The sequence below is a fragment of the Pogona vitticeps genome, chromosome 3 (genome assembly GCF_051106095.1).
Source record: "Pogona vitticeps strain Pit_001003342236 chromosome 3, PviZW2.1, whole genome shotgun sequence".
In the NCBI taxonomy this organism is placed as follows: domain Eukaryota; kingdom Metazoa; phylum Chordata; class Lepidosauria; order Squamata; family Agamidae; genus Pogona; species Pogona vitticeps.
In genome coordinates this window covers 238,371,456-238,387,618 of record NC_135785.1, presented here as the reverse complement: position 1 = coordinate 238,387,618, position 16,163 = coordinate 238,371,456, and the positions used below count along the sequence as shown (strand labels likewise).

Sequence of the window (16,163 nt, the reverse complement as noted above, 5' to 3'; positions counted from 1 at the left end):
AAGAAAAAACAAGTTTCACATTTAGAATTGTTACTTTTCAGAACAAAGTGTTGATCTTTATTTTTAGACAAACATTCAGGCTAGACTGTTACTTGTATTATCTATCTAAAACAGTTTGTCGCAGCAATGGTGTTTCTTCCAAGAGTTTTTGTAGATTTACTTCATAAGATTCTCAGCTCTCTTGACCCCCTTTATTGGAATCTTCTAGGGTAGTAACACCAGCTATAAGGAAATAGAGTTAATAATTTAAGCAACCTAATATAGAGTCCTACATGGACTTACCTTTATGTGAGAGCAAGAGTCCACCTCCTCCAAAAGCGGCTATGGCTGGTTCCCACCTTCCGTTATCTGCACGTTGCTACATGCAATCCTGGCAGATTGTACAATGTGGCAATATTTGCCCTCTCTAGTCTCTTTAAAAGAAACTGTTTTCACCAATATCTTAAACTATTATAAAGAGGCAAATATACAAATTTAGTTACATAAAGTCCCACTGAACTCAGTGAATATTACCTATACTGTACTGTACCATGGATTGCAAAAATGTTTCTCCTGGCTGGTTTGAAGCTTTCTATAGATATATAGACACAACCTCTACTTGCGTTATGCAGCAGATACTAAGAGGTAAAGTAATTTTGCACTACGTTCTTGTGACATACGTGAAACATCCCTCCCTCCCCAACATTGTTATTAATAACCTTTCAATAAATTGTGTACTGATTATAAATGACTGACTGTAACCTAGAGGTTGATAATGGCATTTCCCAAGGTGTTCCACTTCTGTTCTGGGCAGAACAAGCCAGAAAGGGTTTTTGCATCTTAATCCATATTGAAAAAGTTGGTGAAGTTGAATACTCCCTTTATATTTCACTTAGCCCACTAAATTTAAATCCAGACAAATATTCAAACTCATAACACATTCCAAAAAAACACACAAAATATTTTGTTGCAAGTGATATATCACCTAATTAGTTCATTTGTATCCTTCATTTAAGACACAAAAGACTATACTCACCAGACAAGGCACAATCTTCCTTGGATATATTGTTTTTATGTTTCTTCTGAAATAAAATCAAAAGAAATGGTATCTATTTCCCCATAAGAAAACAGAACCACCTTTTTTTCCTGGATGGTGTCTTTCAAGAAACTAAGTCTGTTCCCATCACAAGGAACAAGCACTACATGTTCCTTTCCCTAAATGTCCATTCTGTCTGGCACTTGCAGAGCAACTATTCTGATATACGTAAATATTCAGTACAATCTGCACAATAAGGCAAATAAGGAAATAACTTTCATACCTCCACAGATGTCTTCCAGTGTAAATAGATATGTTTTGAAGTTGCCCAATCAAGGGGAACTACATAATCATCAGGCAATAAAGTGTCTACAAAACAAGATTTTTGAACAAAATGGTTATTCAAGCATTGAGCTACCAGGAACAGAAATATTAAATTTAGCAAGTGCAACAGTAATTGGATTTCAGCTAGAAATAGTCTGAGGAATAAACTTGCTATTTAATTCTGAACACTAGAATTAACATCACAAGATAATGCAAGTATTTATTTATTTATTTATTTATTTATTTATTTATTTATTTATTTATTTATTTATTTATACCCCGCCTATCTAGTCATTTCGACCACTCTAGGCGGCTTACAACATAAGGATAACAAGTTCTAAAAAAATTTATAACAATTAATTAATTAAATGATTATATAAGATGGGAAAAATAAAAATAAATCAAATAAAGAGGGGAAAAAAAGGAAAGAGGACAGGAATTAACTGGAAGGGAAGGCCTGCCTATACATCCATGTTTTTAGTTGGTTCTTAAAAGTACCCAGCGAGGGTGCAGCGCGAATCTCCGGAGGTAGGTTATTCCAAAGACGAGGAGCCACCGCCAAGAAAGCCCGGTTTCTAGTTCTTTCTTTCCGGGCCTCCCTTGGCGTCAGGCTCCTCAGCCTCACCTCCTGACTCGTGCGGGTGATCTGAGTAGATCTTGGTGGGAGCAGACGCTCCGCCAAGTATCGAGGTCCTAAACTGTTTAGGGCCTTATAGGTAAGCATTAGAACTTTGAATTCAATGTGGAAATGGATGGGCAGTCAGTGCAGCATGGCCAGAGTAGGAGAGATATGTTGGTATTTTCTCACTCCAGTAAGGAGTCTGGCCGCCGCATTCTGCACCACTTGAAGTTTCTGCATCAGCTTCAAAGGAAGCCCCACGTAGAGCGTGTTACAGTAGTCTAATCTAGAAATTACGAGCGCAAGTACTAAGGTAGTGAGCGCCCCCGTGTCTAGGTAAGGTCACAGCCGGGCAATCCACCCAAAGTGGAAAAAGGTGGTGCGGACTACCGATGCCACCTGCGTTTCCATGGTGAGCATCGGGTCCAGGTGTACCCCCAGGCAAGATAAAACATTGCAAGATAAAACACAGCAGTTACATTAAAATAAAAGAGTTGTGGCACCTCAAGGGAGGGATTTATTGCAGTGCAAGCTTTTGTGGATTACAATCCAAGTGGACAGAAATAAGTTCCTTGGTCTTTAAGGTCCCACCAATCTTTTATTTTTAATGTATGAGATAAGACATATGCAAGCATATCATTTGATTTTTCCATAATTCTCATTTATAACTAGCAGTTAAGATGTGGACTAAATGTTTAAAAAATTGCTGGAGGTTAAATTATAAACACTGAAAACTAAATATATGGAGCTATATCATGGATGACTCAGTCACACAATTATCATTTGATGTACTCATTAATTTATAAACATACATAAATTAATATAAAACTGAAACTACTAGATGGAAATTTATTATATCGGACATAAAAAGGATAGATGTTGTAATACACATGCAAGAGAATTTACTTTCTATGGTTGGACCTATTCTCAAGCTGAAGGAGCCCCATGTTTCAAATGGCATATTGGGAGAAGTGGAAATATGTGTAACTTCCTCCCCCACCCCCCAAAACTGTTTCATCTATTACTAGCCTGTATTCAACTTTGGAATATATTTCCCATTTGATTCTGGAGCTCTACACTCTGCAGCTAACAGATACTATTTGGGGAGACTGATCTTTCAAAATTTGAATGGCATTGTTGAATCTGGTGTATTCTGCAACTGAGCAGAATCTTAAGATCCTACTTTATGGGAAGTAAAACCACTTGAGTACTTTACCTAGAGAACCCTTGAAATGGTCATAAGTCAGAACTGATGACACACAATGATTATTTAAAGAGCCCAGAGACTATTTGCTTTGATTTATAAAAAGATGTGGGTAGTGGACTTATCAGAATAAATTAGTTCAGGCATACCTCGGTTTACGAAATTAATGCGTCCTCTCGGACGTTACATCATGTGGAAATTTCATAAACTGATACACAGATTGAGCTAGGAACAGGGGCAGTGCTAGAAACACCCAGGTGCAATGTGTCCTGGGGGAAACCCTTTTGTACAGCGGGGGGGGGGATAGAATATAAACTGGGGCATTATTTTCTATGGATTTTGGTTTGTAAACCGAAAATTACATAAACTAAGGCAACGAGGTACCGCTGTACATTTCCAGTCTTGCTGATACTTGATGAACTAGGGATGAGTAAGCATACTGAATAACACAATACAGAATTTACAGGGTAATATTTCCTCTACAATTCCACAATTATAACTTTTGCAAATGCAATGCAAGTCTGAATACCAAACTGGGGGAAGCCATTTCAGCACCACAGACTTTGCTTCGTCCTTCCTTCTTTTATCATTTGATTAAACTAATCTAATTAAATATTTAATTAAACTTATTAAAGGCTGAAAACTTAGCTGTAAACTGTTCCACAGCAGTATACCAATCTTGTAGTTCTTTATAAACACAAACCATATAAACTGTCTAAAATCCTGTTGGGCAAAATCCACCTGCACAACATAAATGATGTCAGTGGCAGTGTGCAGGTGAAACTGTGCAACAGGGTTTCAGCCACTGCATTGAATATATGCCTTAGTAAAATGAGCATGTAACAACTTCACACAGTGGTATGACCCCCACAGTCAGCTGTTTTTAGATATATATATAGCTCCAAGGACCTATCTGGGAGGAACAAATGTCTTGGAAAGTTTCTACTAATCTGTGGGTATAATTAGAATTGGGGGTATTCATATACGAATATTAGTACCCCTGCACAGGTGGACATAATGAGGGTCTGGCCCCCTGGGGCCAGACTATCCATTCACCTTTCTGCTGCTACTGTGGGTCCCGCGGTCTCTTCCAATCGCTCCAGAGCTCGCGGTCAACTAGCCTCTCCTTGCAGGAGGTGGGACGACGAGCCTCGCTGCCGGAATGAAGAGTGGCTTGCTGACTGGGTGCTCTGGAGCGATAGGAAGGGAGTGTGGAGTCCACAGCAGCAGCGGAAGGTGTGTGGACAGTCCAGCTCCAGGGGGCCGGACCCTCATTATATCCACCTGTGTGGAGCTATTCATATACGAATACCCCTACATCTAGCATCCACTTTGATTTAAGGTGAATTCTATCTGAATGCAAATTGAATGGGGTTAGTCAATAGCCGTGAAATCTTAAAGTTCTGCACTGCTGAAACAAAGCAGCTGTGAAACTGTCAAACCCCGTGAATGGATATTATATACATAATGTGAAATAACTATAAAATAATCTGAATGCCAAATTAAAAATAAATAAGGACTCAAAACTTCTGCAAGTTTTCTTGCTATTTAAAATCTATTATTTTCCAAAAATATATTTCAGTGATGATGATTCTTCCAGGGGAAGAAATGTAAGTCCAAAGCAAGGAAGGCAAGGATAAGATGATATTTCTGGAATTCAATAAATAAATAAATAAATAAATAAATAAATAAATAAAATAAAATAAAAAGAAGAAAAAAACATAGCACCTTAAATACAGTGGGGTCTCTACCGTATTGGAAGGTGGTTCTCAAGTTGAAAGGTTCTTATGTTGAATCTGCATTTCCCATTGGAATGCATTGAAAACCATTTAATCCGTATCTGCTCTTTTCCGTCCATAGAAACTACAGTGGAACCTCTACTTAAGAACTTAATCCGTTTTGGAATGGTGTTCTTAAGTTGAAACGTTCTTAAGTTGAAGCAAAATTTCCCATAGGACATGGACTGAAAACCAATTAATCCGTTCTGGCTGCTTTTTTGTTATGTAGAGGTGCGTTCGTACATTGAAGCATTAGTTCCCATAGGAACTAATGCAAAGCTGCTTAATACGTACTCTACCACCAGGGGGAGATTTTTTTTTTTAACCTAAGATGACCTAAGGTTAAAAAAAGAGCAGGAAAGGTTTTTTTTCCTGTTCTTATCTTGGATTTCTGTTCTCAAGTAGAAGCAAAATTTAGCAAATGGAGCTGTTCTTAAGTTGGATTGTTCTTAAGTAGGGACGTTCTTAAGTAGAGACCCCACTGTACTAACTTCTTCACTCTGAGGAAGTGGACTTGTCCACCAAAAGGTAAAGGTAAAGGTTCCCCTTGACAGTTTTTGTCCAGTCGTGTTCGACTCTAGGGGGCGGTGCTCATCCCCGTTTCCAAGCCATGGAGCCAGCGTTTTGTCTTCAGTGGTCACATGGCCAGTGCGACTTAGACACGGAACGCTGTTACCTTCCCACCGAGGTGATCCCTATTGATCTACTTGCATTTGCATGCTTTTGAACCGCTAGGTTGGCGGGAGCTGGGACAAGCGACGGGCGCTCACTCTGTCGCGTGGCTTCGATCTTACGACTGCTAGTCTTCTGACCCTGCAGCACAGGCTTCTGCGGTTTAGCCCACAGCGCCACCACATCCCTCTACTTTGTCCACCAAAGCTCATATTAAAATATAGCAATTAGTCTTTAAGGTGCCATATTTTTTTGTCTTTTTTAAAATTTGTTTTAACCTGATATGCTGGCACAGACTAGCATGGTTACCTCCTCTAAAACTACCTTTGTACGGACTCGGATGATTTGACTGATTACTAATAAGTGAAAAGTATAATGCCAATAATTGTAGCAAGTGGTGACCAGAATCCTATTAGTTAATTAAACTGGATTAAGTGCAGTGGTGTTAACTGTAGTCAATAGTGAATTGCCACTAGTTATCAAGCCACCTCTTGTATCTCTTATTACACATAACCCACACAGGTTGGGGCATGATGAATAGAAAGTCCAAATCATCAACTAGTGGTAATATGGTGCAGCAATTTATGCCACTGCACTTATGTGGCATGACTATTCAATATACAACACTGTTCATTTATAGTTTTTCTGAAAAGTAGTAATTACCCAGTGGAACTCCTGGAGAACCAAAAAGTTCTGTAAGTTGAACTGCAAATCTTAGTGATAAAGGAAGCCTCAAAAACTTGGAATTAGTACTTAAAGGATTTTGATAATCTCTTATTTGGGAATGTGCTGTTTGCTCAGTTTTATTAAATTGTTGTATACTTTCTAAGGTTTTCACAGCAGAGTCTATAAGGCATCCAGAAATTTCTTTAATGGAACAAAGAATATCTGGCTGCATGGTTGAAACATCAGGAGGTATTTTATCTTGCTTTTCTTCTGTGTCAGTTTCCATAATTTGATTTAAAGGAACAATCTGTTGTTCACCAGGTGAGGAAACTTTACCAGAAGCAGAAGTGGACATCTGAATGTTTACTGTGTCATAACTAAACTGTGCTGAAAATCCATAGCAGCCAAGGCTTGCCTTCTTTGTAATAGTCTCTTTATTTGAAATTCCCTCTTGTTTCATCAGTATACCGACTTCCTTTATAATTTCCTTATCATTTTTGACAGCAATCTGCCTTGGGAAATCAAAATTTGGGGCCAATTTAAAGATCCTCTTGCATCTTCTGTTTTTTCTTGGGGAAGCTAACATGGTTGCATCAGACGGAATGCTGGCTTTAGTTCTGGATTCAGTGAGAAAATCACCTACTGCAATGCATGACATCGCGCAAGTGTTTTCCATCAACAGTGATGGTACTGCATAATGTCTTATATCACTTTTCTCAAGTAACATTTTACCATCTTCCTGTTCCACTGATATTTTACTAGATTTAAAATCACTTAATTCTTTTGTTATTTTTGAAAAGTTCTGCTTGGATCTTCTCTCCTTCTTTGGTATTTGCTCATACATGATTACTTGCAAGACCTCAGGCCAAGTCAAGCATTTGTTTTCATCAGAGTATGCCTCTTGCTGTTTCTTAAGTGTGTCAATAGAAAAGAAAGCCCAGGAATTCATTTCAATATTATGTGATGCCTTATGCTGAAACACAGTTACTTCTTCCCTATGGCTTAACAAACTACTTTCTACACCCTGTTTAAGCACAACTCCAGCAGCTTTATCTTTATCTCCTGCACTTCTCACAGAAGTACAGTTATCTGTACCACTGTTGCTCAGTTTTAGAGTACTCTGATTGTTATACTCCAAAATACTGCTGTCACTTTTTACAAAGTTTAAACGTTGGGTCCCATGTAACTGAAATGATTGTTCAGCTACATTTTTATCTGTAACAGACGGCAAATTCATTAGAGATAAATTACTATCTTTTGCAAGACCATTAGTGTTCAGTGAATTGCCTGAAGCTACTGAATCCATCATACTGCTATCAAGGAAGGTTCCATTTTGCAGCTCAGAGTATTTTAGACCACTGTCTTCAGCAAAGCCATCCACACTCTCCTTTTTATGCTCAGTTGGATATCCAGTCACAAATGCTGATTTTCCATTATCTTCCAAATCTTCCTGTCCACTCCATGATGAGTCGTCATCACTTGGACTGAAGTCCACATCTGATCTTTTCCCTATTGCTTTAGTAGCAACAGCCTTCATTTTTTTGTTCCTCTTTCGTTTCCTCTTCTTTTTCGTCTTGTAGAACCTGTGTGGCTTCTTCACAACCGATTCCCTAAATGGAATAAAGAACTAAATATGAACAAGTTATTAAAGATAATATTGATAAAGTATCAATTGCACAGGTAAGAGTCTAGTCTATAATCTGTTTATTTGTGGAATGAACAAGCTACTATGCGGTCATGCTCAATAAATAATTATCATAGCAAAACAAAACTTTAAAAAACACTATTAAATAATTTAGTTTTCCCTCCAAGTTTGTACTTAAAGCCCAACACCTAGATACCTAGAATGGAATGGTTGATCAGTCATAGAGCAGGCTATTGGAGTTCAACAAATTAAGGGACTGATAGGCTCAGATACTTGCATTTGAGCCAAAACATGATAGTGTTCATAACAACAAAAGACACCACTACCACATATACAAACAAAATGAAATTTGGTCTCTTTGAAAACCGAATGGAAGAATAATGAAAACAGTATATACTTGGACATTAATTACTACTTTTTGATTATCAAGTGAACAAGCACAGGGCTTTTGTAATGAGTGCACCTCCACCCTTAACACTTTAAAAAATGGATTAAAGTTGGAGATTCTACCAGTCTTTGAAGTCAGGCATTATACTTGGAGAATTAAATATAGCACTATTTAGTTTTTAAGGAGGTTCTATATTTAGGCTGCAGTCCTAAACAAATTGAATAGAGAATAAACCCTAGTAAATTAGTGGGACTTATTTCTAGGTCAGTGTTCCCCAGACTTGGGTAACCCAGGTGTTCTTGGACTGCAGTTCTCAGAAGACTTCACTACCAGTTGTGCTGGCCCGGGTTTCTGGGAGTTGCAGTTCAAAAACGCCTGGTTTACCCAAGGTTGAGAAACACTGGCCTAGGTAAACATGCAGAGACGTACTGAAATCCTGTTGTACAATTGTGTGCACTTAAATTTTGATGATGTCGTTTGCCACAGACACTAATCTTTATTTTAAAGTTTCATATGCCCCACCCTCAAATTCTGAGACTCTCTAGGAACCTCTTTTGAGTGCCTGGGGACAAAGGTTGGAAATCCCTTATTGCTCAAAAATTGTAGTGGTGATTAACACCAGTGATTTTCAGGTATTAAAGTCCCCCCACTTCACTAACTCCAATGCTATCAAAGGCCTTCCAAAGTTGAAAGGGTTCCCTGAGGTAGGTAGAAACCCTTAAAATAAAGATTAGCATCTACAGCTGACAACATTGTCAGGATTTACATGCATGCAGTTATGCAGCAAGATTTCTGTATAGTTTGTTACTCACAAAACAACTTCTGTATCTACCCTGCTTTAAGGGACATGAGTCTGTATTTCAAGGTGGCTCTGAATCTTTGAAACAAACATATATGAAAAGCTCACTTGTGTTTCAATCAGTGTCCCAGCAATGACAACAGGACTCAGGTGCCCTTAGGGTGCAAGTCTAAGAACAGTAATGAGATTAGAATTAGCTTGAAAATACAGATGCCATATACCGAAGAACTTCAACATCCAGTGTAGTTGTGGCTCTCAAATTATATACGTGCAATTACTGACCATTTCACCTTATTAAAAGTGACTCCTTTCTTGGAATTGGGCCCCCAAGAGCTTAGAAGAATGTTTGAGCTCTTTAAAAGCAGCACAGCCAATCTGCAAGGTTGTTATCCAGGCTAAATTACATCTTAGTAACTCAGAAGGAATGCATATCTTTAGCTAACTAGACTATGCCCCAACTATATTGTGCTATTACCTTTTATCAGTGACTACTTAATGCTGCTGGATGGTCAATGCTTGAGAAGGTACAACTAATCTAACCCTCAGAATCTGGCCTTATCTACACAGACATGTTAAATAAGTTAAACAAACAAATACTTGGGTAGTAATTGTTAGTTCCTGCAGCATTTCAGAAATGCTACAACAAATTCAAAACCTGCAATTTTTAATCACTTTTTTCCTATTATGTAAGACTACAGAATGCAACCAGTATGAATTTGTCTTGATCTGAACCTACATTTTACTTTGAAGTCAAACTGAGGAAAATATTTTATTTCCCACAATCATGGAATTTATGAAAATCAGATTATTTGATCTCAAGCGCATGGGCCAAGATCTAATGATACACATTTGTATTCCATCCTATTTGAAATCAGATTTTTGTTTCCACCATTCCCTGCCTCGTATTTTGCTTGTTCCATCTTCTTCAGCAAAGGAGAATGGACATTTTTTTTAAAAAAAATCTGTTTTAGAGGATTTCCTAGACTTCCCAAAAAGTATTTAAAGGTACATAGGGGAGGAGAAAGGGGGATTGCTCACTCTGGTGACAGGAGTGGGATCCATTAGAGTTGCAGTTTTGGATTCTCTGCACAGGCTCCTAAAATTAAGCCTTAGTTCAAGCAAAACATTTTTAAACAAAACACACATCCATTCTTTTAAGATGGTTAATGTAATCTTACATATATCTAATAGAAAATAGTTTCTGTTGATCAATAAAAGGTTGATCAATACAATATGTATTTATTTATTTGCGGCCCCTCTCCCAAAGATATAAAGTGGCTCATTTCATTATTTCAAAAATTATGAAGTACTGAAAATAAAATCGAATGCCCCAAAAGTTAAGTCTACAAGACATACCATTTTTATTCTGAAACAGAATAAAACAGTGAAGTCTAATGGAGACCTGCAATGTAAGGCTACTCATTGATCTTTCTTTGCTACTGGATTTGCTGCCAATCACCATAACAAGGAACATTCTTAAACCTCCTGACAGTGACACCAGAAAAACAAGGGAGACTTCTCTGTGCCAGGACTCAGCTTGAACTCATTGCCCCAGGAGATCATGCAGAGCTTTTTTGTTTGCTGTTCAACATCCATTCAGTTTGTCTTGTCAGTTTGATGTAATATTTCATCTCTCATCCCACCTGGTAATCACCTTTGGAATGTTTTGGAAGGAAATCTGCTTAAATGAAGTCCAAACCCAAAATGTTTGATTAGCTACCAAGATATTTGTTTGAATACCGTTAAACTTCAACTGTCTTGCTTTGCTTAATTAAACAATAAGCGGCCAGCTCAACAGCAATCACTATTCATATCTATACCCTACCCTCTTGATAGGAAATTACATGGCTCTATTGATTTTCTTTCTCCCGCATTATCAGATATTCTGTGTGTTCTCATTGCCACCAAACCTTTAAAAATTCAAAGGTGCTATCCTCACTACACCCAGTTCTTTCATCATGCACTTTTTTGTTTGTTCATCCTTCAGTAGTGGGAGAAGTGAAATATTAAAACAAAAAGTCATTCTGTTTTATAACTAAATATAATGCAGCTCCTTTCATGCAAGGAGTAAGAAGTGCAAAACTGATTCTTGAACAATGATAATTCATTTTCAAAGGAAGACACGTTCATACACTAAGGTACAACTGCATCATACTGATGAATAGGAAGTACAAGAGGCATGTTGGTTCAAGATACTGGTGCACAGATTAAAGGGTACAGATACATAGTATTAAATCTTTGTAAGCATTACTTGTAACATATCAAAGTTACTTCTTGATATTTGTAACTATCTCCACTACTGGAAGACATCTGGACTGCAACATGTTAAACAAATTAGTCAGCAAAGAATCATTCAAAATTTTAGATTTAATAAAATTTTGATTAAACATAACATACATGTACATTTCGTAGTAAACATTAAAAACAGGACACAAAATCACAAAGCATTAATTAACCAGAATTTATTCCTCACTTTGATTCTGAATTATAACTGATTGCAGCTAAGTTTCTTCTATTTAATTCAATAAGACAATACATGGAACAGAACGCTCTGCAAGTGCAAACCTTCAAGAAACAAAAGTGAGCAAGCATTGACTGTTAGGAAAATATCTAAACAAAAGTGCCTCTCAAAAAATAATATTGCTAGTTACTAAGAAATAGTTGGGTCAAATAGGTGATTCAGTGCTTTAGTGCCAGATTCTGTAATGTGGAAAGATCTCCCTTAATTGCTCTGATCCAGATATCACAGTGGTCCTATACATAGTGAACAACTGATATTCATTTGCAATCCTTACTGGCTTCAGCAAAGAAGGATGGACCCAGAGATTTCCCTATATGCAAGCAGGTAATTATTAGAGGTGGCTGCATATAGGCAGGGAGCCATCTACAGTGGAGGGACAAGGTCATAGCCTAAAGATGTTACCCTAGACTGAATGTGTGAGAGTAAACCTTCGTAATTAGTCTTTTGACACAGTTCTGCAAACATGCCGAAGACCTATCTATACACTCATTGCAATTCCAGACACACAGGATAACTTTTGCCTTATCTTTAGGTCAGGACTGCCATTTTAAATATTTTTATTTTGCACAATTTAAACACAGACCTCTGGTGTGTTATGCAATATATGCTAGATCTTGTATAATTTTATTTTTTAAAAATAAGAATTTGAAGACACTACTTTCTTTTCAGGTATAATTAAAGAACTGGCAAATAATTTAATGACCTTGGTATTCTCTTGAAGGACAAGGGAAGAGGCAATATTCAATCAGACAGTGGTCCCTTATATCTAAAGGCATGTTTATCTGGAAGACCCCCTAGATCTTTTTAGAACATGCAGGTTCGTCAAGCTAGAAGTGGGGCTATCTGAAACCAAGGTATACCATTAAGTCAATCTAGCCTAGTAGAGCAGCTCTCTAAAGTGTTCAGATACAGTCTAAGCACAGTCTTCCCCTCCTCTCTCTACTACAGGCAGCTTAATTGACCCTTTTCACCAAAGCAAAGGTGCCATATCTATGAAATCCTGACAAAGTGAAATAATAGAGAAAGGACTTTCTATGAGAAAGTTCTCTATAAATGTATGAGACTGTGGAGGCAAAAACAAAATGAAAAGAAACATACCACCAGTCCACCGCACAATTTCACAGTTAATTTCAGCCTCTTGTTATTTTTATCCCATCTTTCTCCCAAAAAGGGACCACCCAGAGGCTCTCTGCATTTCAGCTTTCTCCTCATTTTGTAACACCAGGGCTTTAATTCTTTAAACAAGCTGAATGCAATTTATGTAGAGATCTATACTTTATTAGTTATAGGTGGAATCCAAGTTTAGTCACACTTGTTGCTAGAATAAGACTGCCAAACAGCCTTTGCACTGTGCATTTTAAGCTTTTTAAATGTAGTTCAGAAATACATCAGCAGTAAATTAAACATAATGGAGCAGTAAAACTATTTCATACCTCATTCTGAAGAGCACTAAAGAAGGGGTAAAGGAAGTTAGCATTTAAGTTTTTCACATGAACGTTCTTCTTGTCAGTGATTTAGTTAGCAGAGTTCTACAACGTATAAGACATTATATTTACTTAAATAGGATTATATCTTTGTAAGTTGTTCTATGACCACAATTTAGAAGTTTACTTTTTCTTCAGCATTCCTTTAATTTAGTGAGTCAGGCCAAATACAAAAAAAGAAAAAAAGAAAAAAGAAAGAAAATGTGATTGTTGATATACTCATATACTAATGCAAAAAAATGCCAAAATTTGAAATGTTTATAGTAGTGGTCTCCAGAGAAGCAGATGAGCAGGAAAGTACCCCTGTTTGCCCACTCATTGTTTCTTTGCATGGATAAGAGAAAACATTGCCTGTCATTATGAGAGAACTACTCTGTGCTTCCGCAGATAGGACTAATGCAGAGTTGTCATATTTTGAGGGGTCTTAAGAAACCCCTTAGAAGAGCAGTGGTGGAATCTGAGGACAATGGCCTCCAGGGATGAGAGAAAGAATTTATAGAACTGAATAAGCCATTTCTGTATTATTTATACCTCTAGATGTTAAGAGATTTAATCATGTTATGTACATGTATTCACAAAATACAATGTTCAGAACACAAAGTCAGCCTTTTCAAACAGTGTGTAAAGCAATTTTATTTTTTTTTATCAGTGACTGGAAAACTTGATGTTTTGTATTAGATTTACTATTGAAACAGTGTGTAAATAAATGTATTTTAGAAACAAAGATGTAATCAGATATTTCCCAACAATTCTGTTAACCAACAAATGAAGATTCTTGATGCAGGGATGGGGAATCTTTGGCCCCTAGATGTTTTGGTCTACAGCACCCACAAGCCCTGACATTGAGTGAGGCTGGTAAGGGTTATAGGCAACATTTGGATGGCCAGAAGTTCCCTGCATCTGTCCTAATGGATTACAAATGCATTTTGGTATTTTAATTGAACAAAAGCTGTAAAGCTCGAACACAAGACACTTACTGTATTTCACCAACATTGGATTGCTCAGACAATACTAGAAGAGCATGTAAAACTGGGTGAGACAAGAGGCAAACATCTACTGGAATTTCACTACATGGTTAAACCAAAATTAGCACATACTCTATTCCAGCTTGACCTCAAGCATCTAATGAAATAAGTACTGTGTGTGTCACAATTGTAAAACAATATGTTTTTTTAAAACTGATGAGTGTCTATCTATGTGTACAGTTCCATTTTTTTCCAACATGTTTAAGACTTGCAACTTCTTTCCATAACAAATCTGTATCATTAAACCAGAAAAAGACCAAGTTTCATATAGCACATTACTGTAAAGTTAGGAAACAATACAGTGGGGTCTCGACTTACGAACTTAATCTGTATTGGAAGGTGGTTCTTAGGTGGAAAAGTTCTTAGGTCGAATCTGCATTTCCCATAGGAATGCATTGAAAACCATTTAATCTGTACCTGCTCTTTTCCATCCATAGAAACTAATGGGAAGCTGCTATTCTGCCTTCTGCCACTAGAGGGGGATATTTTTTATTTTTTTCCCTTAGGTTCAGGAAAGGAGGAGGAAGTCAGGGAACAGTTTGCAAAGCACTTTAGAAATCTTTTTTTTTTTTTTCAACGAAGCCAATTTTAAATTATGTTTTAAAGCATGTTGTGCTGATTTTTTCTGCACAAAGACACACAGGCAGGCTTTTTAGGTGCTGAGCAAGCCTCCCCAAGCCTCTTCAGAGCCAGCCCATCAGCTGATAGGTGGGGAGAGGAGGGTGCAGGAGCAGGGGAAAATGACAAAATGGCTGCCAGGCTCCCTTCTGGGTGTTGGCTTTTAGCTGTTTCCTGCTCTTTTTCCTGCTATTTGGGGGCTACCAAGCCTGGTAAGTGACTTTCTTTTATTTATTTTTAAGTTTCTGACCCTTTTTACCCCTCCAGAAGCCTCTAAGGGGAGGGAGGGGGCACTTTTTTCCTGTCCGTAACTCGAGGGAAGTTCGTATGTCGAGTCCTTATTTCCCCTATAGGGCGGGTTCGTAAGCTGAATTGTTCGCAAGTAGGGTCATTCTTAAGTCGAGACCCCACTGTATAGGTCTTAGTAAAACTCAAGAACAAGCATGTAAAACTACATGCTGCATGCAGATGTAAAGAAATCAGATTTTAGCTTTTGAGTTGTAATTACCATTTATCCAGCTCACTAGAAAGACAAACTTCCACATAAGCGAAATAAAAATATGAAAACTTCGATTTATCCAATGTTGACATTATCCGGAAATATAACTGATATAAAATCATTAGAACCATTACTGCTACTAAAAGCACCAAAAATAAATGATTCAAATTAAACATCTATATTAAGGAAGATTCTTCTGGTTACCTGCACGTATTTTTATTTTAAATCATTATGTTTATAATACTTTTTAACCATACAGTTCATAAAGAAACTGCTCAGCAATTTCAAATATAGACAAAAACTCTCATGTTAAAAGACAATAATGAACTACATAGCATATCCACACAAAGACGTTCATTAAAACCAAGATTAGTACAAATGTAAAAATTTATTTAACATTCTGTTTTAGTATTAAATATTTACATTTATAAACAATTTCCAAGTAGTTATCTGTATTAAGAATATTTAAACCTTGAAAGAAAGTAGTTGAATAGTCTGATGGCTGTTCAGTATTTAGTAAAGCTAGCTCAAGCCTACTGATTTCAACAGATTTAGATACATACTAAATTAGTGGGTTTTTTAAAAATAAAGAGTTGGCCTTAGTTAAGAGTTCCCTGAGTTATCAGACACACTATTATCAGCTATTTGATACAGTGAAATTATTCCAAGAGTCTGAATAGCCTTCCCACCTCTGTCTTCTTTGTGGAGGTGGCCTTTGTGAAGTTTTATGAAAAGGCAACACCGAATTCATGACAATGGGTACTGACATGTGATATTCATATCTTTCCAGCATTTGAACAATCTTCTCACGACTGACCCCATGTTTGTTCCTCCTACAAGACAAGAAATTAAGTTCATGTTTGGGCAACATAACAGAATCCCTCTAAATACTATCAAAATCTCGTT

General features: G+C 37.2%; 1 protein-coding gene across 3 annotated transcripts in view; it reads right to left on the bottom strand.

Annotated features, from left to right (window-relative positions):
* Positions 1-34: 34 nt before the first annotated feature.
* The window catches only part of LOC110076474 (uncharacterized), a 28,004-nt gene continuing 11,875 nt past the window's right edge, over positions 35-16,163 (bottom strand). The window contains exons 6-11 of one of the 3 annotated variants that reach the window (XR_013543354.1): positions 15,947-16,090; positions 9,219-9,279; positions 6,276-7,888; positions 1,299-1,384; positions 1,016-1,061; positions 35-222 (exon numbers count right to left, since the gene is read on the bottom strand). Coding sequence is in view for 1 of the 3 variants with exons in the window: in XM_020788639.3 (XP_020644298.3) it covers positions 173-222; positions 1,016-1,061; positions 1,299-1,384; positions 6,276-7,888; positions 15,947-16,090 (1,939 nt within the window). In the remaining 2 variants the exon portion in view is untranslated. The remainder of the gene's footprint in view (positions 223-1,015; positions 1,062-1,298; positions 1,385-6,275; positions 7,889-9,218; positions 9,280-15,946; positions 16,091-16,163) is intronic. The other 2 variants (XM_020788639.3, XR_013543353.1) reach the window with 2 other exon arrangements.